Consider the following 25,394-nt stretch of genomic DNA (forward strand, 5'->3'; position numbering starts at 1 on the left):
CAACAAGTGGCGATGAAGAGTACGCTTTGTAATGGAAATTTAATGAAGAAAATAAACTAAAGGAATTTTCACTTAAAAAAGCAGATAAATTAAAAAAAAGAAATAATATTGTTACAACTCAAAATCAAATAGCAGTTAAGGCGCGTCAAGGGGAATGAGAACAGAACAATGTGGCAACCAACAAGTGACTGACAATTGCCGGTTGCTCAACAATGAAAGCAAATCATAGAAAAAACTATAAATATTAAAAAGTGCTGCCACTTGTACGTACTCAACTTCGATGACATTGCTCTTGCCCAGCGTTAAGTTTTCAAGCTTAGAACAGCACCAACACTTGCAGCATTTGACAGAGCGTACAAGTGTCCATGTTCACTTGGTTGCCCGAGCTTGTCCGCAATGACGGTGCATAACGCTGCTTACCCCGCTTGCACTGCCAACACCACTTACAACACCAACAAAAACACCAGCTAGCACCACAAGCATACAAAGTTTTGGCAACAAAGCATAAAAATAAAGAGAAGATAGATAGATAGATAGAAGAAGAACAAGCACAAGCACAGAGCAAATGGGAAGCATTTCCTGTGCAGAACGGAGATGTTGATGACAACATTAAAATAGTACTGTAAAATCTGAAAATGTATGCTTCAGTGATAAATATCTATTTTGTACAAAAAAAATAAAAAAAAATAAGAAGAAAAAAGACTAAAAATCTTTCAGCCAGAAAAGCCACCGTGAAATGTAACATTCGTTAAAGCCAGATGCACCATGAAAACAACTCAGTCGGTGGGACGATTACTTGGTTGACTGGTCGGTTGGTTCATTGTTTGGTCATTTGGTGTCGGTTGAGCATGTGTCCGACAGCATCATTCGAAAGTCATCAACATTTTTTATGCTTGAAATGCGGCACTTTTTTTGTGTGCGGTGTGCGGTACGACGGACGGGCGTGTATGTGTGTGTGTGTGTGTGTCTATATTAGGCTATGTGCTTGGAAAGCCGGAAAAGTGTCAAGTGGGATTGGCGTAAAAAGACGCGATGATGTGAATTGTCATAGAAACTTTGTTAGTGCCGCTTTGCGGCAAAAAAAAAATATTACAAAAAATAAAATCAATGGAAGGGTTAAAAAAACTGACAAATGAGTGATTTTAAGATGAAATACGGTTTTAGTGTAGATGCGAAAATTACAAGTTCTCTACATACTGAAGAAAAGTTGGAATATATTTAGGTTTACCGCTAATTTAACTTCGGCAACCATTTTTATACCCTGTACAGAACGATATATCGAAGACCCTATAAAAAATATAGGTTTATATAAATGATTAATGATATGCTTTGAATCGATTTTGCCATGTTCGTCTTTCTGTGCCTAGTCTTGCCTCTACGGGTTTTTGAGATATTGATCTGAATTATGAACATTTTCTTTACTCCCCAAGAAACTGTATTCACGAAATTCGGAGACGATTATTGTATAGGGCATCGCTACAATAATCGTAGATATGGACATCACTATGACATATATGTAGCTGCCATACAAACTGACCGACCCAAACATTCCCACGACAGTCGGGTCTAAGTAACCGAAACGCACCCGGACTTTTATCCGGCCCATGGATTGTCAACTCAGCACCGTTCCTCGAAATTACTTCAGAAATATTTTATGCCGCTACAACAACAACAACACAAATCAGGATAAAAGACTATTTTATATGCTTTTATAATATAAGAAATGCACCTGTGAAAGGTATCATAGCTGTGGTGCAGCCGAATGGCTAAAATATACAGACATATATGAATACATATGTATGTGCTTTTCAAATACGATAAAAATTTTAAGAAAAAAAATAACAAGATTCTTCATCACATATACATATGTCTATAGACGACATGGAAGTTTTACTCAATAAAAATAAAGAATATTTTAATCAAAAATATTATTTCTTAAAAAATAGTGAAATAATCATCTCCCAACCTGCAAAAAAGCAAAGCGGCGTGCTTTTGCGTGTGTGGTACGTCTGCATATGTAAGTAATAACATGGTAACTGGAATACTGCATCCAGTTCAGGTGCATCCAACATAAATTACTGATGCTAACCTTGCAAAGAGCCAGTTCGACAGCATTCTAGTTGCGGTGGCATTGCATTGTTTACTTATATCAGGCAATAGCCTTTTTTGTACTTGCTACCAATGGTGGCAAAGCCAGCAACAACATGTTGCTGCACTGGTAACTACCCATAAGTATATGGCGTATGTTTGTAAGTAAGCAGAAGGAATGGTTTAGCGTGCTGATGCTGGCTATTTTATTGTATATCGCATGTCGCAAAGTGCTTTTTAGGGATATGAAGGAATTTTGTTTATTTTATGCCCACCAGTTACGAATATTTAAAAGGCATGTACTATACTTAACAAGAAGGTAGATAAGACAAGATGCCACCCTTGGTTATCTTTCGAACCAGTAGCGCTACAATTTCAAGGTGAGGTAAAATAACAATCACGTCAATGTATATTTATATTAAAAAAGTGAAGTTTTGTGAAAATAAAAAAAAAATGTATATGTTTGCTATATGTACGTACATTATGTTAAAATTTTCAGGCCCGCATTTATTTATTTTTTTTCCAGAAATGTACAATACAAAGGAATATTTAACGATAAGAAAATACATGTACACAGAAATAAGTATTGTAACTTGTATAATTGTGGTTATATGTCGAAGGCTAGTATAGCAATTCATCATACAAAGCCAAGGCTTCGAAAGACAGAGTAAACCAAACAGTAGAATAAGATTTAATAACACTAAAAGAAATTACAACTACAATATTAACAAAAATCTGTGTAATGCCGATTAACCGGTTTGTTGTGGTTCATGCGATATCTACCTATATATAAATGTATGTAGTACATTATTAGCCGGACTTCAAATCGATTACATACTTGTTTGATAATCGAAAAATTAAATAATTGCTAACGCTATTATTATACTTACATACATACATATGTATGTATGGTATACATATATAGGTAAAATTTTTAAAAACATTTTTGACAAAACATGTGAAGTGGAATTTTATAAAGTTTTTCTTCTGAGCTTCAACTTAAATTGTGTATTTAGCGTTCACTGCATACATATACATATATGTACACACATATATTATCGGGTTTAAAAATCTTTAAATATACATACATATTTCTTTAAGAAAAAATGTTTTTTATACATGAAAAAGCAATAACATGTAATCAACAAACAACAATGCAACACTTACCTTATACAATCCAATATATTTTGATATTAATATTTGCAGCTATTCCAAGCCGTTCTTCGTTCTTCTCTTATTCGAATCTTTGCGCACATGTAATCACAATATTTCTATATCTTTACAGTCCAACAGTAGCATGATTATATTTATTTTGCCGTTTACAAGGCGAAACTGCATATACACAGGTAAACTTGTTTTCTCCATACACGCGACTACTGACTTTTTAAACAGCAATCTGCCAGTACCACCGCTTGCATTGTAACTTTATTGAAAAGGTGCACAATACAAATATGAATAGAGCAACAATTCACGCCACTTGTTAAATATTTTGCTTTATTACCGCACCGGAAGTTGCGCACAAACCCAAGAATATTTTCATTTGAACATTTACATAAAAAAAATTAATATTTGCTGATATCAATGCATTTAAAATCCAACTCAGCGTATTCTAATTGGGATGAAATATGGTTTCTGATTAGCAGGTTACGTGGATAGCCTAGCGACGACGAAATTAATACTACATATACTTGCATTTGTTACCTGACTGGTCACCAGGCTTTTTGCACACTTTTGTACGTATACATCGGACTTGCAAAACACACACAATTTTCCAAAGTTGTCCCATATAATCAATTAGCCAAGCTCCTTACCAGTTAACCACTTTTCACTACGCGTACATTATCTCTACGCCGCTTATTTACTAAAATATCTACCGTATATGGAGTAAAAAAACACTTTTGCAATAAAATTTCTTTTATTTTCTGCAACAATTGTATATATTAATACAATTCGTTTTTTCCGTCTAAATTTCTCCGCCGATTACTTTTCGTTTTCATCCAATGACTGACACTTGACGTTTGTGACTGGCGCAGTTGTAGTGTTGCCAGCTATATCTTGTACGAAAGCACAAATTAAATAGTTGCTTTAGAAATAAAGTGTAAAGTGACAGAGGGTGTTGCATCTAAAATATAAAAAGTTATCTGCCGAAACTTATTTGCAGCCACTGAAATGATTAAAATTGAAAATATTACTGTATTTATTGTTTTGTGAAAGTTGAAATTATACCTTTATTATAAAATTTTACGCAATGTCAATTATGTTTTGAATATATAATACGCTTTTACACCCTGTGTTTAAATGCTTTATTTACAGAGTGTATGCAAGTCTTTGAATATTGCACAAATATTTGACAATATTGAATGTATTTTGAGTTTATTTTACAACGAAAACAGTAAACAGTTTTGAAGCCCATGTTTTTGAATACAAATTTAATTTAGTACAAAAACACGAAAGTTTTGAAGCCTTTGTTTTGGTTTAGGAAGTGTTTTTTTATGTTGTCGAAAAGAGGAAGCCGTTTTGACAGTTTTTTTTGCAGAAATGTCAGCTGTAAGGAAATATTTTAGCATTTGGGATAAAAAAATAATATTTGGCTTTCCACTTTCTGTTTTTTAAAAACTGTGTTATTTTGTGACATTGCCAGGAATTAATTAATAATATTGTGTATAAATGAACGTTGATAATTTTGAAGTACGTTGGGATATACATATGTATGTATGTATGTAGATATAACAATTTTGGAGGCTAGCTTCCAAAAATGGAGAAAAACGTTTTTCACAATTTATTCTATAAATAAAATAAAAGGTAAACAATTGTTTATATTCAACCTAAAAAAAACTGCTTATGTCCACCATTCAGCCGAGTATGCAATGATATTATTCGTAGAATTAATTACTTTATTAAAAACACGCGTTATAGTTTTGTCTAACCAATTAATTGCATAATTCCAATTATTACCTGTAAATAATATTAACGCACTTTGCACGTTTCTAAATCATAAGAATCCATAATAATATGCATAACTTGAAAAATGGTTTACTCTAAAAAAAATACAGCTAAGTGCTCGTATTTATTTTGCACACACATAAATGCATACATTTGCCAAACCAATGAAAATTTTTTATTTTTATAATGATAAAATAACCTTTGGAAGACATTAAACCTAGCTGATAAGACTGAAAGCTACCAGAAACGGGGCTTAGGCCAGGCTTCTTAAAAACTGTAGAGACTGGCAACTTGCTTATATTTCTCGATTTCAATTAAACAATATTTTTACTTATCACAGCTTTATTGGTGGTTGAACACAATTTTTCACCTTATAAAACGCATATGCCGCGCACATTCAATATATTTACTATATATCCGCTTGTTTTATTATTTCTGCGAATTTTTTTTTTTCGTTTGGCATATGTAGAATTACACAAAGCATATCGAATTTAATTGTTTTCAAATGAAAATGCATTTCTAATGGTAATTATAATATTTAAATAAATCTGCGACACATATTCACTTCAGCCATTTCCTTTCAGCTTTGGATATCCGTTTAATGACAAATATCTCGTAATCGCAGATTCAGTGTTGACACAGTTTTCCTACAGTCTAGTCGCAATCTGGACTACATATTTTACTAATAGTTAATTTTGTATTTAAATTATGACAACTGCTAATAAAGTTATACTTTGTTGAAGAGTGTCTTTGAAAGCCAACAAAATGATTACGATTAAAGAAGTGATACGGATCATTGTAATACAGATATATATGCTTTTATACTACTTTTCGTGTTTTATTGCCTATTATTATACGCTAAAAGGACTTGTGAGTGTTTGTAAAGAGTAGTCTTGATCATAAAGTAATAATTATGTTTTTAATATTAATGTGCAGCTCTTTGGTGGTTTGCTTGTAAGAACTGCGGTCATTATTTATTTAATATACGAGCTGGTTAACTACCACGTCTACCACTGTACTTACGATGGCAACGGGTAAGTTTTGAGTATGCAAAATAGCTTAAAAAATGGAACCATTTCCATGAATTCGAAATTACTGGTTGAACTTTTTAATAATGTATTTTTTTTTTAATAAATATTTAAGGGGTTATACCGTTGTTTTCATGAAATTCGTCCAGTTATGAGAGATGGCCGGTTATGAGGAGTGTCCGTAATAGAATTGAAGTTTTTCTTCTTTTTTATTGGCGTAAAGACCGCGGTTATAGCCGAGTTTACAACAGCGCGCCAGTCGCTCTTTCTTTTCGCTCTTTGATCCTTGCCATGGTCATCCTCAAAAGGGGGCTCTCTCATCCGAGGCTGTTACTTCCTTTTCATTGGGGGCGTTTTTTAAGTGGCGGATCCCGAATCCAGCGTACAACCCTGGAGAGGCATGGGTCGTCTTCTCTCGTCTTTTTTCGTCTTTAGACAAATGTTCTTTGGCTACCCAGAGGATACTAGGTCTAAGACCGGAAGTCATGAGCTGCTTGAGCCATTTATAAAATAATCGTTTCTGACCACTCCCAAGGAAATAGCGCTCAGAGATCTTTCATCTCATGCGTGAATTTCTACGCATGACTCCATCCTTCAATCCATACATCAATGAGAACTTCACTGTATTTGAAAATATTCTCAGAAAATTTGAAGTTGATCAGGCAAATATTTTCTGAGGTATGAGCTTATTTATTAGAATTCTTTAACTTAGTGTAATCGGCTTGCAAAATTTTAAACGCGTTGTTCCCGAAACGCTGCTTACAGAGCCGGTGAGGAAAATTTCTCGTATTGACATGAAACTTTTAGACGACCTTCTAGGATAAATTTGTCAGTTAAAGATCGAAAGAATGTATCCCCCTGGTTTTTGGAATTGATATAATTAAATAACAATCTTCGAAACCGTCGTTCACCACTTATCGAAAGTCCTTCTGGAGATCGGCTACGGGATGAGTGGATACAAAAATTTTTCAAAATTTGATTAAATTTTTTTAAAGTGTGAATGCCGCCAAGCATTACAGCAATTATTAATCCTAAAAATATTTACATATAGTAAATCAGAATTTTATACTATTTTTTTAAGGTTAAAATTTCTCCAAATTTTACAGAATTTTTTTATTTTAAAAATAATTTAGGTCGCTTACATTCTTTGTTCCCTCTTTGTGCGTTAGTCCTGTACTATTTTTATATTTTTATATTTCTTGTTTTCTTTTTTGTGCCTTAGTCCTCTGCTATTGCGTTCGGAGCGCGGTTTAGGCGTCATGCGTGATTACTTTCCGGTAAGAATACGGAAGACAGCCGATATTCCACCAAATCGTAATTACTTGCTAGCATATTTTCCACATGGAATATTGACGTAAGTACATTGTATATTGGAAGTAAATCATATATTGTATGTATATATACAGAGCACATATTATATTGGTAAAAACCTTTTACGGGATCTATGAAACAATAAAGTGATCAGATATACAATATATGGGGTTGTTTACTAAGTAATTTCGTTTGATGACAACTGCTGCTCTTATTGAATTGAAGATGAAAGATCGAAAACAGAATGTTTGACATATCTTACTGTTTCACTATCAAAAGAGTAAAAATGATGTTCAAGTAAAGTGAAAATTATGTGAATTGTAAGGATAAGATGTGTTGATCGAACGCCATTGACAAAGATTGAGAAAGATTAAATTTGTCTAACGCGACCGTACGCATTCATAAAAAACGTCTAGGGTTAATTTCGAAACCTCAGATATGAGTTCCTCATGTTCTTACGGCACGAAATATGCTTTGTCGCATTAGCGACTGTAACTTGCTTATCAAGCGTCAAATAAGTGGTGCCTTTTTGAAGATCATTTGTTTATAAGACTGAAAGCGCAAGAGATCATGGTCTAAAAAAAGATGAACTAGCTCAAACCATTTCGAAGGCCGATAGATAGGATTTCAAACAGACTCAGAATTGATCAATGAAAATGTTTTAGTGTTCCAGCAGGATAATGCAAGATTTCATACAAGTTTGAAGACTCGCCAAAAAATTTTGAAGCTGGAATCGGATGTGCTACCACACCCACCATACTACCACACCCACCAGACTTGGCAGCTTCGGTCTTTAGAAAATTTTTTGTATTAGAAAACGTTCATCTTAAGGGGTTAGGGGTAGTCAGAGGCACGAAAAAATGAGAGTTTTCAGAAAGTTTTTTTGCTATTAAATCGTGTTATTTTACAAAAGTAGTAATATGGCATTATTATAGAATGTGTTGACTTCAAGTCACGAAAATTTCAAAAACAAAAATTTAATTTCCAAAGTTATAGTTGTTTGTGTTGACAAAAAAAGGTACTTGCGGTGACAACCATAAGTCCTTGGAGATTCATCGAAAATCAATCGGACAAAAAAAATTAGTTTTATAAATAGATAAACTCCGGCCTGATCGAAGGATTTTCTTTTTTTTTCTAAATTAAAGGATTTCACGAAATTTTTTTCTAAATTTTTGCGAAAAAATCAACAGTTAATTAAACAGTTAAAAAATCGAAGTTTTCAAAAAAATTAAAATCCTTCGATCACGCCCGAGATTATTATGTATTCTTAAAGCTGTATAAATTTCAATAAAATCTACTGAGCGGTTTTCGAGTTACAGTTGTCACCGATTCAAAAAACATAGTTTTGAGAAAAACGCGTTTAAAGTTTCACACTAGCGCTTTGAAGTGCCCGAGCTCGCTTTGTTATTTGTCGAATAGCTCAAAAACTAATTATCGGATCAACGTGAAATTTTCAGAGAATATTTTTAAGACATTACACTTACCGAAAATGCAAAAAACAAATAATTTTTTGAAAATTCTAACTACCCCTAACCCCTTAAATCAGGACAGCAAGAACCACTAGGATCGGTTTATTGCTGGAAGTATAAAATGTTTTATGAGCGTGGAATCAATCTCTCGCCCGAAAGATGGCAAAGGTTATTGAAACAAAATAGAGGATATATAATTTCATAAAATGTTTTTCACAATAAAAAAAAATCATGTTTAAATTACATAAAAAAACGAAATGACTTACTAAACAACCCAATATTTTATAGGTTAGAAATCGCTTTTGCAAAAAATTATGAATTCTCCCTAAACATCAATACTATTTTTACGACTTTTCTTTTAAGAAATAATCGCCAACATTTATTATGACTTTCAGCGTAGGTATAAGCTTGAATATGCTGCTCGAAGTAACGCATTTCATGCGTTTATTTCCCGGTATACGGCCGAAGGCCGCCACTTTAAGCGTCAATTTTTGGCCGCCATTTTTTCGTGAAATATGGCGTTGTTTTGGCTATATATCATCATCCAAGCCATCATTATCATACTATTTAAATAAGTCGAATGATCCAGCACATCCTGATAATGCAGATGGCTTTACATCATATATGATTGCTTTGGCGGTGGGCGGTGAACAAGAAGCTCTACTAACTCAACCGGGAAAGTATACGATTGTGTTGAAAAAACGTTTGGGTTTTGTGAAATTGGCCATACAAACGGGGTAAGCTGTCATCGTCCATATTTTTGTGATTTCCTGAAAATGTTTATTGGCATCTGCTTATAGTTCGCCAATTGTGCCATCCTTTGGTTTCGGTGAAAATGATTTATATACGCTACTCGATAAAGCTTGGTTCCGAGTAATACAAAAGTTTTTTAAAACATTTTTCGACTTCACACCTATGTTGCTGAAAGGTCGAGGTGGAAACTATTTTCTGCCTTATAAGAAGAGGGTAACGTTTGTGGGTAAGGGTTTAATAATTAAAAAAATTAAGCTTACAATATAAACTGTAAATATATTTGTGTATTTTTCAATTTTCATACCGTAGTTGGCAGTCCCATTGATGTTAAAAGGACTACCAATCCGGACTCGGCATACATCGAAGAGATACACGCAAAAGTTGTGGAAGCTGTACGTGAACTATTCGAAACTTACAAAAGTGAATATATTGAGAATAGTGAAGAAGCTGAGCTTGTTATAATTTGAACAACTTTCTTATGATATAACTGTATGTAGTTCGGTTTAGAGTCATAACCCTCATTTATGTTAGAGTATAAAGGAATTAAGTCGACCTTTTTAAACTTTGTTTGTGCAATTGTCTTATGGACTTCGTAGCTTTGCATAACTTGTAAAATAATAAAAAAATAATAAAAGTTGGACTTTTCTCACAATAAACCGGAAATAAGTATTTTTCCAAAACACGGAGGAAACATCAGAACAATTTATTGAATAACTAAAATGAGTTCTTTAAACTAAGTACATCTATAAAAGTTCGCCTAAATTGTGATTCCAAAATGAATAAAATCCTTTGCTATTGCCGTGAAAGATTTCAGTTTATATTTCAAAACAAAATATCCAAGCATGGATCTAAGGAAACTCGACCACCAGCGTAAATGGAACTTCGCTTAGATTTTCGGCAAGCTAAAGTCGCTATAAATATACAGTTAATGCCGAATTCCCTATGAAACGACCATACTGTCTTTTAAACTATGGTTCACGATCAAGTGATTCGAGAGTCCACATGATTGGACTTTTTCGTCCAAAACAGGTAAGGAGAAGATTGAAGATCGATCTCTGCAAAACGAATACAGCTGTGTAAACTGACGTTGAGCATTTACCAAAAGCTCCATTAGGATCAGGAAGGATCTCTCCGAGCGGTTTTAGACAAGGCGACGCCAATAAAGAAGAAGATCACCCGAAAACTTCTAAAAAATAACTTCACTACAGACCTGGCTCTTCAAAGTGGGTAAATATTTACAATTAAAAAATAAATAATGACTGAATTGAAATGAACGAATATAAGAATAAATTATTTCCGGCTCGAAGAAATAAAATTTGAGGTTAAAAAAGGGACGCTCAGTACTTCCATGACAAAATAATCATAGTTAATATTTTCAAAACTCGAGAGAAGTAAAATAGAAATGTGCGACCCGTTTGGCTTACTCAAGCATACATTGTGGAACGATAACATAACTTGTACTAAAAATAGAAAAAAATCAATTCGAGAAAAGTGTGCTATAAACGGCTTTGAGAAAAAAGTTCAAAGGTGCAAGTTTCCACTCAACGCTACAAGCCTCTGTCTTATCTAATTGCTATAATTATCTAACGACTTCGAATTGCATAACTTTGATATCATATTCGATAACGACAAATTCAATAATCAACAAATACAGCAAAAAACAAGAAAAAATGTTGACTTTGGTTATAACGAAGCTATAATAATTTCATTTAAATGTATATTTATAGGGTTTCTGATATTTCCTTCTGGGTGTCACAAATAGAAAACTTAATATACCCTGTTCAAAAATTCAAAGTAAAACCAAAATTGTTTAATCCCTAGGTACCGAATACGTGGACAACAGTATCTATAGTTGACTTTTAACCGAAAATATCGGTCAGTGTTTGGGATATACAATTGAAATTCATAGAAAATCGTTTCCAAAACGGGTTAGATCATGTCAATAATTCCCAGAGCATCCATATACCGAATATAAAAATTTTCTTCCGGGTGACTAAGTGTCTACAATTTTTTAGAGAATAAAGTGATAAAAGTAAGAAGTACAGCCAAAAATATGTCGATTTTTGGAATTGAAAAAAAAAAAATTTAAGTGGCGACGTGTTAAAAAAAGTTTAATCTTATCCGAAATTTGGTCACTTTTGGTCTTTCATATTCTATTTTTGATCAGACAAATCGCTGTATGTAGAGTTATATACAGGATAAATCTTATGAAGATCGGATCGTTTATCTTCGAGTTATTACTGCAGCAAAAAAATTATGTTTGGAGCAAAAATATTTAAAAATAAACTGGTGGACCCGATTGAGCTCAGCGGCTACCCTCTAAATGGCTGTAACTTAATAACTATTTGATATACCAGAGTGACACTTTCAAAAAATCGATTTTTTTTTGCTTTTTCGTTAGTTTATATTTTCAAAAATATAAAAATATCCTGTAAAATCGGTAAGCTTCGTATCTTGAAAAGTTTTTGAATGGCAGCGCTCTAAAGAGCGAACGCTCGCAGGTATAAATTGGACAATTGAAACTTTAAACGAGTTTTTTTCGAAACGACATTTTTCAAAATTCTTGACATCACAACTCAACGAGAAATTGACCGATCGACTTCAAATTGAAACTAATATGCTGATATTCTTGGATACATTTACTATACAATGACTTAAGATAAATGAAATTTGAAATTTGTGGTTGAAAATTGTCAATTTGGCATTAAAAAAACGACAATTTTTTACCTAAAAAACTATTTTTTTTTTTTCAAAATTACACAATTTTGTTAATTTCTGATATTTTCAAAGCTCGTAGGTGATTGTGTAGGAAATATCTTTAAGTTTAATAAAATTTAGAATTTTTTTTGTTTCAGCTACACATTCAGCCGGAATCATGTCAGCAGTTGGCGAACTTTTTTTGGCACTTCCGAAGGCAGCACATAATTGCGTTATTTTTCAATATGTTTGTAAAAACAAATTTAAACTAAAGCTTATTATGTCCAAAACACTTGGAAACATTCGATCGCATACTTTCTTATAAAAAAATTCACGAAAATCGTCTAATTTTTCATGGGTTACACTATAGCCGCTTAAAGGTATAAACTAACGAAAAATAATTTTTTCAAAATTGGGCCCCTAATAACGAAACATATAAAATAATATCAGTTACATAGTTACTGTTACTATTGCCAATTTCAATTCATTTTCTTTTTTTTTACAATTAAAAAAATTTATTTTTTTCTTATTTTCAACAGGACGTCAATATCATTTCAATATTTTCATTTAACATAAAATAAATGAAACTGAGATTTGCGATTTTATTTCAATTAAAATTATCATTTACATACATTGTACATAACGTGCTAATATCAACCCCATAAAATATGTATTTTATAATAAATAAACATGTGTAACTAAAAAACTTTACAAAATTTATTTTAAAACATTAAAATAAAATGAAAGTTAAACGTTCGCATTTCGAATTATATATATTTTTTTGTTGTCTTATTTTCTCTTTACCGCCCACTGTACGTATCGCTACATAGCCGCCTACTATACTTGCATATTAGTAGTATATATATTTTTATAATTTTAATTAATTTATTTGTCCTAGAAATATTTGCATTTTAAAATATATATATCGCATTTCTAATTAAAAACTTGTCTCAACCAAGCGGTCAAAGCTGAATTTAGTTTTCGAATTTTCGAATTTAGCTCCGTCTTTTAAGCAGCTCCGCTTCGGCCAACTACTTGCAGCTCTATGTATGTATTTATATATATGTGTGTGTATGTTACGTATTTTATATGTGTGTACCGCTACTTTGGTCACGCTGCCTACTTGGCCGTGCGCGCCTTATTGATGTTGGTCTTCTCCGCCTCGGTGAACTCCAATATGCTCTCGATGGCCTGCAAGTGGCCCTGCGAGTTCTCCTTGTCGGTTAAGAAGTAGTAAATGGCGCTCTTGAGGAACTGCAACGTCACCTCCGGGTCGACATGGGTGCGGTTCTTTTGCGCCTCCAGCAGGCGACGGTAAATTGTCTGCACGTGCGGGAAGGAAGGGAAATAACAGTATAAAGTGAGCGCGTTTTGCTTGACGCCAAATTTTTGTTTATTTACATACATATTTTTTTCTTGAAAAAAAAATTAAAATTTTCATTTTTTTCGTTGATTTTGAAAATTAAATTAATTAAATTTCAATAAAAAATATGTTGAAATTTTTGCGTGTAAAAAAGTATTTACAATAAATGAACAAAAACGATTTGTGCTAATTGACTGCGAATTTGGTAATCATGAAAAAATTCAAACCAAATTTCAAATTTCAAACCATTTACCTACAAAATAAATATTATATGCGAGAATTTGTAAAAAAATGCATGAATTTATAAAAAACATATTTATATTTATGTAGATTTGATGTTTTATGAGCATTATTACAATGAGACATTTAGATTGTAGACAGCTGCGATTATTATGAATATTACCAGACATGAATAGTAAATAGTTATTAATGGGTGATGTGATTTGAAACCTTCTATTTTTTAATATGACATGCTATATATGTATGTATGTATATTTTTTTGGTTTCGTTGCGTTTTTTTTAATATAATTAGAAACTGGCAATACCTTTAATGTACACTAAATGTTGTTATATTTATGTCACTTGCGACTATTAAACGCCTAAGTCATTCAAAAAATGATAAAGTTTAATAATCTATGATTACAAGTGTAAGTTAACAGGGCACTACATACCTTGATCCATATTTTTCTCACAGAAATTATGAATTTTACGAAATAAATGCAAATAATTACTTTTGAAATTATATAGTATTTAAATTTAACTTAAATTGAGTCTCAATTAAGTAAGTTAGGATTTGTTAAGGAAGGTTTAGGGGGTTATAACCACTTGGGAATTGGATAAAAAGGTGTCTTTCAAATATATATACTTTGTACATATATTTGAGAATATTAACTGAAAAGTTAAGGTCGATCCGGTAAATCGTTTCAGAGATATAGACATATTTGTAAGAATTTTTTTACTTAGTATAAACGGCTCCTAAAACTTGAAGTGTTTTTTGCTTGAAACACTTTTATCAGATTGAAAAACATTTCTCCAAAACGGCTGGACAAATTGGCTTGAATTTAACACACGATCTTCGTAGGTGTCTCTGTTAGGCAATGTCCAAGGATATAAGACTATAATTTTGATACTAATTTCATATTTTAAAACCACTCTGATTGATTTTTTCACACAAAAACAAAAAGTTTGGTTTTTTTTTTAAACCGCCAGATCGAAATTTTGACAAGCCCTTTGAAAATTACTGGTGTATATAGTAATAATATTGGGTAATACGACAATAATGTGTGAAAAAGATCATGGTCCAAGCGTGGTGAAGCTCAACAAATGATCATAAGGTCAGGATTGACGCCTCGAAAGATTATGCTGAGTATTCGGTGGGATTGGAATGGAATCATCCACTATGAGCTGCTCCAGCCTGATCGAACGAATGATTCTACATTTCACTGTCAACAGCTGATGAGATTGAAGCAAACAATCGAAAAAAAATAGCCAGAACTGATCAACAGAAAGGGCTTCGTCTTCCATCAGGAAAACGCTAGACCGCACACATCTTTAATGACTCGGCAAAACTGGGAGAGCTTGGCTGAAAATTCTGACCTTGCACCTTCGGACCACCATTTATATCGGTCAATGCAGAGTTCCCTTAATGGAGTAAAGTTGGCTTCAAGAGAAGCCTGTGAAAATTACTTGTCGCAATTTTTGTCGAGGAACCAGAAAAGTTTTACACTGAAATGGCAAAAACTGGTCGACCAAAATGATACATATTTGGTTGATTAAAGCTCATTATAATTATAAAAAAAGTAAGTTGAAGTTTGATTAGAAATACGAAAAGACTTTTTCGACTACCCTATACATTGTATTTATGTATTGTTTTTCGTTTTTGAGTTTATTTTTTTTTAATAAAAAAGAAATTTTTTCTGTCTTACAAATGGTTATAACCCCTTAATACGTTAATACATCCGTATATAAGTATGTATAGTATGTACAATATAATAATTAATTTCCCAACATATTCTAACTCATTGAACCATTGTGTCAACACTACCTAATAGTAACTCGCTTATCTTTAAAATACAGCAGCCTGTCAATTGTATGACAAAAGATCGATCACTGTCTATATTTTGAGCTCACTTGCGTTATTTTAGCTAAGAAAGAACTTTTTTATAAAAAAAAGTTTGGGCAAATTTTTTTATTCAAAAGTTTTTAATAAGAATAAATTTTGGCTAAAAAATTTTTGTAATTTTTTTTTAGCCAAGAGAAAAAAATATTTTATTGAATTTACTGCCGGATTATAAATCTCACATTTGCTAAGACACGAAAAAATAATGCTTAATTTTTTATGAGTACATTTTAATTTGAAAAAAAAAAAATCTTTTAATATACCTAAGTGGTCTTTCAGAAGCGTGCTCTAAATTCTATAGACCCTATCAAACGACAATATTCTATTCAAATATTAATTTATGCATGCTCTTATGCTCTTTAATAATCCACACCTTCTTGAATTGAATTGACGCCACTTCCCAGAGATGGTACGAATGTATGTAATGTACAAAAACAACAATACCGCCGTGAAATATGAGAATTCAACCAAAACACCGAAGAAACCAAATGACAGAATACAAAAAAAGCAAAAATGTGGTTCGAAAAAAAATCAAGATGAACACCAATACCAACCAATACAATACCAATACAAGTACAAATAAGCACACGAGAAATAGAAATAACCCAAATAAATGCCGAAAAGTAAATTAAACGCATGAAATGCACATATTTTAGTAGATTAAAATAACTATAAAAGAATAATAAAATAAAGAACATATAAAAAATGAAGAGAAAAACAATTTAAAGGAATATTGAGGAATCGGTATACTAAACTACGAGAAATTTACAAACCTTCCGGGCGCCAAGAACCCATAACGAAATTGCTTCTTTTGCAGTAAGGAGAGCATGATTACTGCCGCTTTCTTTTCTACACCCAGCTGCCTATAAAATATATGTAGTATATATATGGTAGATATTTTTTTTTTAAAGATACAAAAACATAGTATGTCTGATTGTAGTAAGTTGTCAAAGAAGTTGAGTCTCAAAGGAAATAGTTTAGAAGTGAATATAGTGGATAGTTACAGAGTTTCACAACGAAATTAGTTGGACTAATTAAGAATAATTAACAATAGGTAAATACGCAAAATTCTAAATAAAAAAAATCAATTGAAAATTGTTAATATACGCTTATGAAGCAAATCAAGGGTATACGCCTAAAATATACATAGTGTATTTTTACAGTTACTTTTCATTAAATGTATAATTTTATTAACAAACGTACTTTGCACATATTAGTGAGATAATTAATTCTTTTTTCAACTGTAAACATGCATTTTCTATTATTAAGCAAATATTAAAAAAAAACGAATATTTTTTTTGCACTTTTTGCGCAGCTATAGCTACCATTGTATGTGTGTGTGTTTATGTTGCTTTTAACAGTTTTATTTATAGTGTACTGCTTTTTATTAAATAATAATAGTAATAGTTGTTTTTTTTTTTGTTTTAACCATGCCCTCCTTGCATTGCCATACTCAATAATCTGGCACAATTTTCATAATGTTCGCACACAGCGGGGAACCCCAGCTACTTTCGAAGCTGGTCAAACTAACTTGGTTATTTAAAGCTGATAAAATGTGGCAAATGAAAAGTTCAAAAGTTTAGTAAGTAAGTAAGTAAAAATTTAATTAAAATTTGTTTCAATGTCACGCTGCATTACAAAGCAAAATATGTTGAAGTAAAAATGAAAAGTAATATTTTGAACCCATATTAATCTAATAGTTAAGCTTGCTCGATTTATGACTTGCGCTTAATTAGTAATAAGCATATTTATTAACTTTATTACACATTTTATAAGGAATTGTTAATAAATTTGGAATGTGCAATTTTTATTATTATTATATTAAAAAAAATTTTTTTATCAAAAAGGTGTGTTTTGTATTAAAAAATCCTAACTTCAAACAAGGATAGCAAATAATCTTTAATGAATTTCTAGAGAAGCTATTAGAAAAGTTATATCGTTTAGAAAGAGAGAGTCTAATTTTTGCTTTAAATATATGTGAACTGCGGAATAAGATATTACAAGTATTAAAATATTATGCCAGAAATATGCAGCAAAATTTTTTTGAAAAATTCTTAACCTCAAATATAAAAAATATCTGAAAAGTATTTCAAAGGCATCTATTTCTAATTTATTTATTTTTTTTAAGAAATACGCGGCAAATCTTGTATTAAAAATTCCTAACCTCAAATATAAAAACTATCTGAAAAATATATTTCAAAAATATCTATTTAGAACTGAGAACTGCGTAATAAAAAATATTATTATTTAACAGTAAATTTGCATCAAACATTTTCTGGAAAATTCCTAAACTCAAATATAAAAAATATCTAAAAAGTATAACAAAAATACCTACTTACATATATTTTTAATTCTTTTGCTTTACCTAACCCAACTGAGTAATAATAAAATTTATTTTATAAGAAACATGCCTCAAATAAAAATAATTTTAAAAATTCCTAACCTCAAATATAAAAAATATCTAAAAAGTATTTAAGTTTTTTATTTTAATTTAGAACTGAGAACCGCGTAATAATAAAATATTATTATTTAACAATAAATTTGCAGCAAACATTTGTTGAAAAATTCCTAACCTCAATTATAAAAAAATTCGAAAAATATTTCAAAGATGTCTATTTACATATGTATGTATTTATTATTTTGCTTTAACTATGCCAACAGCGTAATAATAAAATTTATTATGTTATAAACATGCCTCAAGTATTGTTTTAAAATTGTCTAACCTCAAATAAAAATAAAAAATAATTACTAATGAATTTATAAATTTTAATTTATATAATTTTACACAAAAACATTTTATCAGCTTTTTTATCGCTATATATACTAATAACACTTTATTAAGAAAACCTCGAATTAAACATTTTTCTATCTAATTAAATGAAACAATTTTTTTTATACAATGCTTTGCGGCAAACTGTCAAAATTTTAATTGAAATCAGAAAATTATTGTGCAAATATAGTAAAAATTAAAAGCACAAACATTTAAACATGAATAAATAATGAAATATGCATACTTTTAAAACAATAAAAATAAATAATTGCAAGAAAAATTGCACTGTTAGAGATTAATTAATACAATAATATTATACTTAGTAAATATTATTTACTAAAACGCGACTAAATACATTTATGTATATATAAAATTAAACTGATACTTGTTGCCATAAACTGCTTTTAATTTTTTTTATTTTTGTTTTCAATTATTATTTTTGTTTTTTCTAAACTACAAGCCATATAAAAAATTTTAAAACTAACAACTAATAATAATTTTCGCATTCGCTTCGTTCTGCATTCGATTGAATAATAAAATTTGCTTGCAAACAAATTAACTCAAACAAATGTTTATGTTAACTCAAATGAAATGATGTTATTTATGCTGGTGGTTCACGCAAATCAAAATAAAATGTTAATAAATAAGGCAAAACACTCAACAATCATAAAAAAATAATTTAAATTTTCTGTTATGCTATATGCTTATGAAAATGTTATTTATGATTTTTTTATGAAGTACGAATTTTATGTTGCTGCTAAATTGCCACCATGCAACAGTTGCTTTGCTAAGCTAACATCACTCACATTAACAAATTAACATAAAAGCCAACGAATTATGCTCCTACGAATGCAATGCAAAGTGTCGAAAGCAACTCGCGATACATACATGTATATCGTTACATATGTATGTAAGTACAATTGTAATGCGTATAATGATATAAATATGTATATGCAACACACGAAAAACACTTAAGAATCACAATGCAATAAAATGTAGTATGCAAAATAATATTGAAAATAGTATGAAGAATATTTTGAAAAATCTTACGCGTATATTTTCCAATTCATCTTGTGTACTCTGCAACTGATGCAACAATTCATTGATGGAGACCTTGTTATCCGGTGCTCGATAAGCTAATTCGAGAGCCTGCCATTAGACGAAGAAGAAGTAAGGAAAAATTTAGCGTTAGTATCCACACATATTTAATATAAGTATGTAAGTATTTAGTTATTCGATCCTAGAAGTTCCAAGTGTTAGAAAGCTACTGTCTTTGTGAAAATTTCTCCATATATTTCATTCTTTAGAAGCGTAATTTTTTCACTTAAATATGTTCGACAATTCGAGGAGTTACTTTAACATGAAGAAACACATAGCCGAAAGTCATCGTATTTTGATGGAGGTTTATCTTTCCGAGCTTGAGTATCAAAAATGGTTAACACGATTTAAAATGTTTGGCTTAGGAGACGAAGAACCTTGGCGTCCAAAAAAGTTCAAGAGACGTAGAAAGACGATATGGTTTGTCACAAATGCTGCTTGAACGCTAAAAAAAGAAGTCGTTTTGCATCGGGTTGCGACTGGAGACAAAAATTATTTTAGAAACCTAGCCAACCAGTCAAATCAACGGAACGGCCAAATACTCATGACGACAAGGTATTGTTCTCTAGTCAAATTAAAGCAAGCGTTTGCCGTAAGATACTCAGAGATGACGACTAGACACGAGGCAATAATTTTCTATAGTCAAAGCTCCGCTTCACGTTACAAGACCGGTTAAAAACTACTTGGAAAATAGCAGCTTGGAAGATTTTTCTCACCCGACCTATAGCCAAAACCTTGCCTCTTCTGTCGACCATTTTTTTCAAGCAATGCAGAGTACCGTCACTACAACACGGTTCACAGCAGAACAGGGTATCAAAAATTGGCTCAATTCATTCTTGGCCGACATAGTGCTATTTGGATTAATCAATAAATTACCAGAAAGATTAGAAAATGTTATGACTTCAGTTGGGTAATATTTTTAATTATACTATTTTACACCTTTTTCTGAAAAAAAGCGTTCAAACTTTGGAAAAAAAACCGTTTCGTAAGACTAAAATCCATATCGCGTTGAAATTTTTATAAATCTCAAAATAATTTTTTATGAAAAGAGCTTAAATCTTCTAAACCGATGCTCAAGGTATCTGCTATTAGATCCTGCATCAAAATCTAGCTCAGAACAAAGTCCTCTTTCTAGTATATAAGTACGTTAAACATTCATGAATTTCCACATTTATTCTGGCTTTCCAAAATATCCAACCCCATATCCTTTAAAGCTCACCTGATCAGCGCGAGAAATACGCTCTGCTTCCTGTCCCTTCTGGTACATATGCAAATACATTTTGTTCTGCTTATCCTCATGTTCGGCCAATTTACGTTGCAAATCCTCCAACTGTTTCTCCAACTCACGAATACGTTCTTTGGCGTGCTCATAGTCGGGCACAATGTCGGCATAACGTGTATTACACTCCGCCAATTTTTGCAATAATGCCTCCACTTTGTCATTATGGGAACGTTTCATCTCGCTGCTGGCACCATCTTGTGTGCGAATCAACTCTTCGATTTTCTGTTCATACATGCGTATAAGCTCCTGACGTTGCAACTCGTAGTTTTTGATGGTTTCTGTGTAGTCTTCTTCGGTGTCAGCACCAGCAGCAGCGCAGGTCTCATCGTGACATTTACTGTCGGCGGCGACAATTGCCTCATCACTACCACACGCAATATCCTGTGTATGGGCAACATAAGAATCCTTCGAATGTACCGACAAATCTTCGAAATGACCCGAATCGGCAAAGGAACTTTGCATTTCCGACGTCAGCGGTTGAGTGTGATGCAAATGCTGGCTATGTGCATGATGATGATGCAGATGTTGATTGGGTATATGACGTGGACTTGATTTGGTCGCATCATCGACCATATCAACAATCGGTGAAACATCCTGCGACGTCTTTAGTTCAGCTTCGCGTACGGTAACGGCATCGCTAGAGGCAGAACGCTCTTCAGGTGAGCTCAGCGAGGCTTTGAACAAACGCAACTCGACAACTTCACGTGTGAGGCGCAATATCTCCGAATCTTTCTGCTCAAGATCTTGCCGCGCCATACAAAGTAACTCCTTGAGACGGCGTATCTGGCGTGAAGCACGTTGTGTGGGCGTTAAATAATCGGGTCCCACCTGACCTGCATAGTTGGAGCAGTGAACAACGTATTTCATCTTGCGGCCGCTAAACGTAGTGCCATTACTGTGGACGGTAAGAGAGACGTTAGGTACATTACTTAAATATACTACAGTTGGTTAGACTTACCGTGCCACATAGGGATGCTCACAGGACATGGTCGAACGGCCGGAAGTTGTGGTCGCAAACGAATACATCGAATCTAAATCATCGTCCAGGTACGTGCACGGCGAATCCGGTGTGACGGGCGGTGTCTTCGGCGTTAATTTCGTCTCCTGTGCAGCAGTTGGTGAAGATTTAACGTAACGGGTGCCGACTCTAACGTTATTTGGCGTTTTCGGTGTGGATGCGGTGTTTGCCGTTATCCTATTGCCGACGCTTCCGCTTCCAGCTGGTGTACCTGCTGCTGCTGCTGCTGCCCCTACTGTAGATTTCGTTGTCGTTGTTGTCGAACGTTCGCCGCCACTACCGTTCAGATTCAAAGACTGTGTGTGCGGCGTGGAGAAAGGTTGAAATGTTATTAAAGTGAAAAATTAGTTTTCGGGCAGTGAGCGCATTCGACGCCCAGCGGACAATGGGCAGCGCGCAAAAACACAAACAAACGTGCGCAAAGCTACAATATTTTTAATTTTTCTTTTATGATTTGTACGTATGTACGTAGATGTGTACTAACAAATTAATGTTTTCAATACTTTCTATTCATGTATTACCAGCTAAATTGTGTTGATTTTGATAGTGTGTGCTTGCTGTTGTTGCTATTTTTGTGGTTAATTACTACTAAGCGGTCGATTGGCTTGCAATTTTGTTGTTATTCTTTTTTCATAATTTTATGTTTTTTGTTTTTACGAAATGTGAAGGTAACCGGCGCGTATTGGGTATAAGTGGCAGCGACCACTACAGCCGCGCTCTACTCACAATGTTTATGACGAACTATTTAGTTACTCGCCGCTGATGAATTACTGCTGCAAGCTGCGCAGAATGCTTGCAATGCTTAATGTTGCTTAAAATGGTAATCGTAAAGCAAAACAGACAGCGAAATTAGGTATTCAATGTTTGCGTGCCGCAGCCACCGCGAACCGCGCAAACCACTCGAGCGAAGTTCGTTTTTTTTTGTTTTTTAATTTAATATCTTTTTTTTTTTGGTTTTGCCGATGCTGCGGCAAACTGTAAATTGAGAAATAACCACATGAATCGCATCATTCGCAGCGCACTGAAGTCGTAAAATTACGTCTGCTGCTAAAGCTCAAACCTGTGCACTATTAAGTGATTATCGTACCGAAAAAACAAAAAAAAAGTTCGAAAATGTGTATGAAATTAGAAATAAAAGAAAATCAAGTGCTACAAAATAATGGCGGCGAGCTCATTTTAATAGCTGTAACATAAATAGTTGTGGTCAATTTTCTGCTCGAGTGATGGATGTGCCGATAAGCTGGACCATGCCATCGCCGGGCGAACGGACGGATGGCAGTTAAAGAAAAGCTAAACTGATGAATGAATGCACAAGCGAAATTGTAAAACTTTGGATTAGCAAATTAGTGTTCCCGTTTTGCAGCGTGTGACCGAAAGGCAAACAACAACAACCACTGCTCTTGTGCACTTGATTGGCTCGACGGTCTGCGCTTACTTGTAGTCCATCACCGTTTAACCACAACACCTTTCAACCGCATAAACCTGTAATTTCCTCTATAATTATTTAATTTTTATCAACGCCTTTCTTGTGGTGTCTTCTAACGCTAACGCTCTTTCGTGGCCATTAGTGGACTTATCTCAAACTCTATCCAAACTTTACGTCTTCCAACAAAGCTCGTATGCCTTTTACCGTTTGCTATTTAGACACCGCGACATTTGGCCAATTTTGCATATTTATTTATGTGCTCCAGTTACATGGGAAGTCTTAATCACGCCAATGTGGAAGGGTTTACTTCTACTAGATTTATTTTGACAATTCCTTTCATCATCTGTCGGACTATTACTATTAAGAAGAAGGAAAAACATGTTTAACGTCTAAACAAGTGTAATTTCAGGTTCAACCATATTATGCCATGTGATCAAATTTGACCCAGACTGGCCCATTTAAACATTTTTAAGAATAACGTCTAAACAAGTGTAATTTCGATATAAACTTTATTATACCATCTGATCAAAATTGACTCGGACTGCCGAATTTAAACATTTTTAAGACAGAAAAATAAGATTAACGTCTAAACAAGCGTAACTTCAGGATAAACCATATTATACCATTTGATTAAATTTGGCTCGGACTGACCCAATTCAACATTTTTATGTTTGTGCGGAGTTTGATCTCCATACAAGGCGTTTTCCATAGTAAACAAGACTTTTTGAATCCGCCCCTGGTGGCGCCATCTATATGCCGACTGGTGCATTAGAATTTTAATCGGTTGTCCAGTAGAATTACATTTCATTGATTGGAAGTGAAGTTATTGCGTTTTAAGTTCAGTATGTTTGTGTTATCGGTGCGAATATGAGCTTCAAACTAAGAGCCAACATTAAATTTTGTTTTAAAATTGGTAAAACTTTTACCGAAACGTTTCAATTGATGAAACAAGTTTATGGCGCTGATTGCCTATCCCATAGCAGAGTGCACGAGTGGTTTCAACGTTTTCAAAGTGGTCTTGAGGACATAAATGACGTCAAGTCCGTGATCACCGGAAATTCCATCGAAACTGTGCGTGAATTCATCAAAAATCAGCCGAAATCATCATTGAAATTCATGGAAATGGAATTGAACATCTCCAAAACATCGATTTATCTCATTTTGACCAAACATTTTGAGTGACACAAAGCATTCAAAGAAGGTCATGAAGACATTAATGATGATAACATCGAAAAAGTTGAAGAAACAGTGCTTGAAAATCAGCGTGTTGGCTTAAGAGACATAGCAAAGCATCTCAACATCTCTTGAAGAAACTTTTCAACTTATTTTGGTTAATGTTTTGGATATGAAGCGCGTCAATGCTATCAATGCCAAAACAAGAGCGTGTAAAGGTCGCAAAAGAGATACCTAACAATGCAGCATAGAACCCTAAATTCATCAAACGCAATATTACCTGTGACGAGACGCCGGTTTATGAGTATGGCGCCGAAAGTGTCATACATACAATCTAGAAAAGTTGCTTCAAAAATTAGGCGAAGCTGAATAAACCAAAAGTCGCTGAAGGCACAGAAGGACTACTTTGGCTTAGGAAGGTCGCCAATTTGAAGGCGAAACAAAGTTTTTTTAGTTGATCAGAGATATAGCTGTCATTATTCAGATGACAAATTCGGTCTAGAATCATTATGGAGCAGGATACATACATATATCAACAGAGAAGACTTGAATAACTAGAAGGAAAAGGGTTATTTAGACTATTGCGACCCGGGCAATTGAGAAGCAGATGCATTTTTCAGCAGTATCAGAGGATATCTTTGTACATTTATTATTATTTACTTGAATTTAAGCTTGACCGATAAAATTCTTATTGATGGGATTATAATTTCATTGATGAACTTCATAATACTTTTAACCATAGGCCTATGTTAATGCAGCATGGGAACGATTCGCGGAAATTTGATTTTCTTTCTTAAGAGTGATATACACACATATTCTATATTATGTATGTATATGCTTTGGCTTGACCTGCTGT

The 25,394-nt window shown here is 33.1% G+C and overlaps 3 protein-coding genes across 11 annotated transcripts in view; 1 reads left to right on the forward strand and 2 right to left on the reverse strand.

The window, feature by feature from the left end:
- LOC120768577 (polypeptide N-acetylgalactosaminyltransferase 5) overlaps nucleotides 1-4,109 on the reverse strand; it is a 67,421-nt gene extending 63,312 nt beyond the window's left edge. Inside the window, exon 1 of one of the 3 annotated variants that reach the window (XM_040095329.1) lies at nucleotides 3,256-4,109. The gene's annotated coding sequence lies outside the window, so the exon portion shown is untranslated. The remainder of the gene's footprint in view (nucleotides 1-3,255) is intronic. The other 2 variants (XM_040095331.1, XM_040095330.1) reach the window with 2 other exon arrangements.
- Nucleotides 4,110-4,636: 527 nt separating this feature from the next.
- Nucleotides 4,637-10,255, forward strand: LOC120769467 (diacylglycerol O-acyltransferase 2-like). Of its 3 annotated transcripts, none has more exons than XM_040096480.1 (7): nucleotides 4,637-4,890; nucleotides 5,616-5,901; nucleotides 5,968-6,065; nucleotides 7,282-7,413; nucleotides 9,235-9,576; nucleotides 9,640-9,818; nucleotides 9,902-10,255. In XM_040096480.1, exons 2-7 carry the CDS (start codon nucleotides 5,797-5,799, stop codon nucleotides 10,057-10,059), a joined length of 1,014 nt encoding a protein of 337 aa, XP_039952414.1. In that variant the 5' UTR covers nucleotides 4,637-4,890; nucleotides 5,616-5,796; the 3' UTR covers nucleotides 10,060-10,255. The 3 variants fall into 3 exon arrangements, with proteins under 3 accessions (XP_039952414.1, XP_039952416.1, XP_039952415.1); XM_040096482.1 differs by having other exon boundaries at nucleotides 4,637-4,776; XM_040096481.1 differs by lacking the exon at nucleotides 4,637-4,890 and adding an exon at nucleotides 4,961-5,556.
- A 2,616-nt stretch (nucleotides 10,256-12,871) lies between these two features.
- The window catches only part of LOC120767447, a 31,937-nt gene continuing 19,414 nt past the window's right edge, over nucleotides 12,872-25,394 (reverse strand). For 3 of the 5 annotated variants that reach the window (XM_040093510.1, XM_040093513.1, XM_040093511.1), the window contains 5 exons: nucleotides 21,880-22,235; nucleotides 20,859-21,816; nucleotides 19,592-19,690; nucleotides 16,545-16,634; nucleotides 13,409-13,612 (listed from right to left, as the gene is read on the reverse strand). In XM_040093510.1, coding sequence (XP_039949444.1) covers nucleotides 13,409-13,612; nucleotides 16,545-16,634; nucleotides 19,592-19,690; nucleotides 20,859-21,816; nucleotides 21,880-22,235 — 1,707 coding nt within the window. Of the gene's footprint in view, nucleotides 13,613-16,544; nucleotides 16,635-19,591; nucleotides 19,691-20,858; nucleotides 21,817-21,879; nucleotides 22,236-25,394 lie in introns of all 5 variants that reach the window. The other 2 variants (XM_040093512.1, XM_040093514.1) reach the window with 2 other exon arrangements.

Source organism: Bactrocera tryoni, chromosome 2 (genome assembly GCF_016617805.1).
Source record: "Bactrocera tryoni isolate S06 chromosome 2, CSIRO_BtryS06_freeze2, whole genome shotgun sequence".
NCBI classification, from domain to species: Eukaryota; Metazoa; Arthropoda; class Insecta; order Diptera; family Tephritidae; genus Bactrocera; species Bactrocera tryoni.

What these genes read in the sequence shown, in the direction of transcription:
- LOC120769467 (XM_040096480.1), top strand. Translation starts at nt 5,797, where the DNA reads ATGATTACGATTAAAGAAGTGATACGGATCATTGTAATACAGATATAT. An exon ending in ATTATACGCTAAAAGGACTT is followed by an intron (nt 5,902 to 5,967) that starts GTGAGTGTTTGT and finishes ATTAATGTGCAG; the next exon opens with CTCTTTGGTGGTTTGCTTGT. An exon ending in TTTCCACATGGAATATTGAC is followed by an intron (nt 7,414 to 9,234) that starts GTAAGTACATTG and finishes TATGACTTTCAG; the next exon opens with CGTAGGTATAAGCTTGAATA.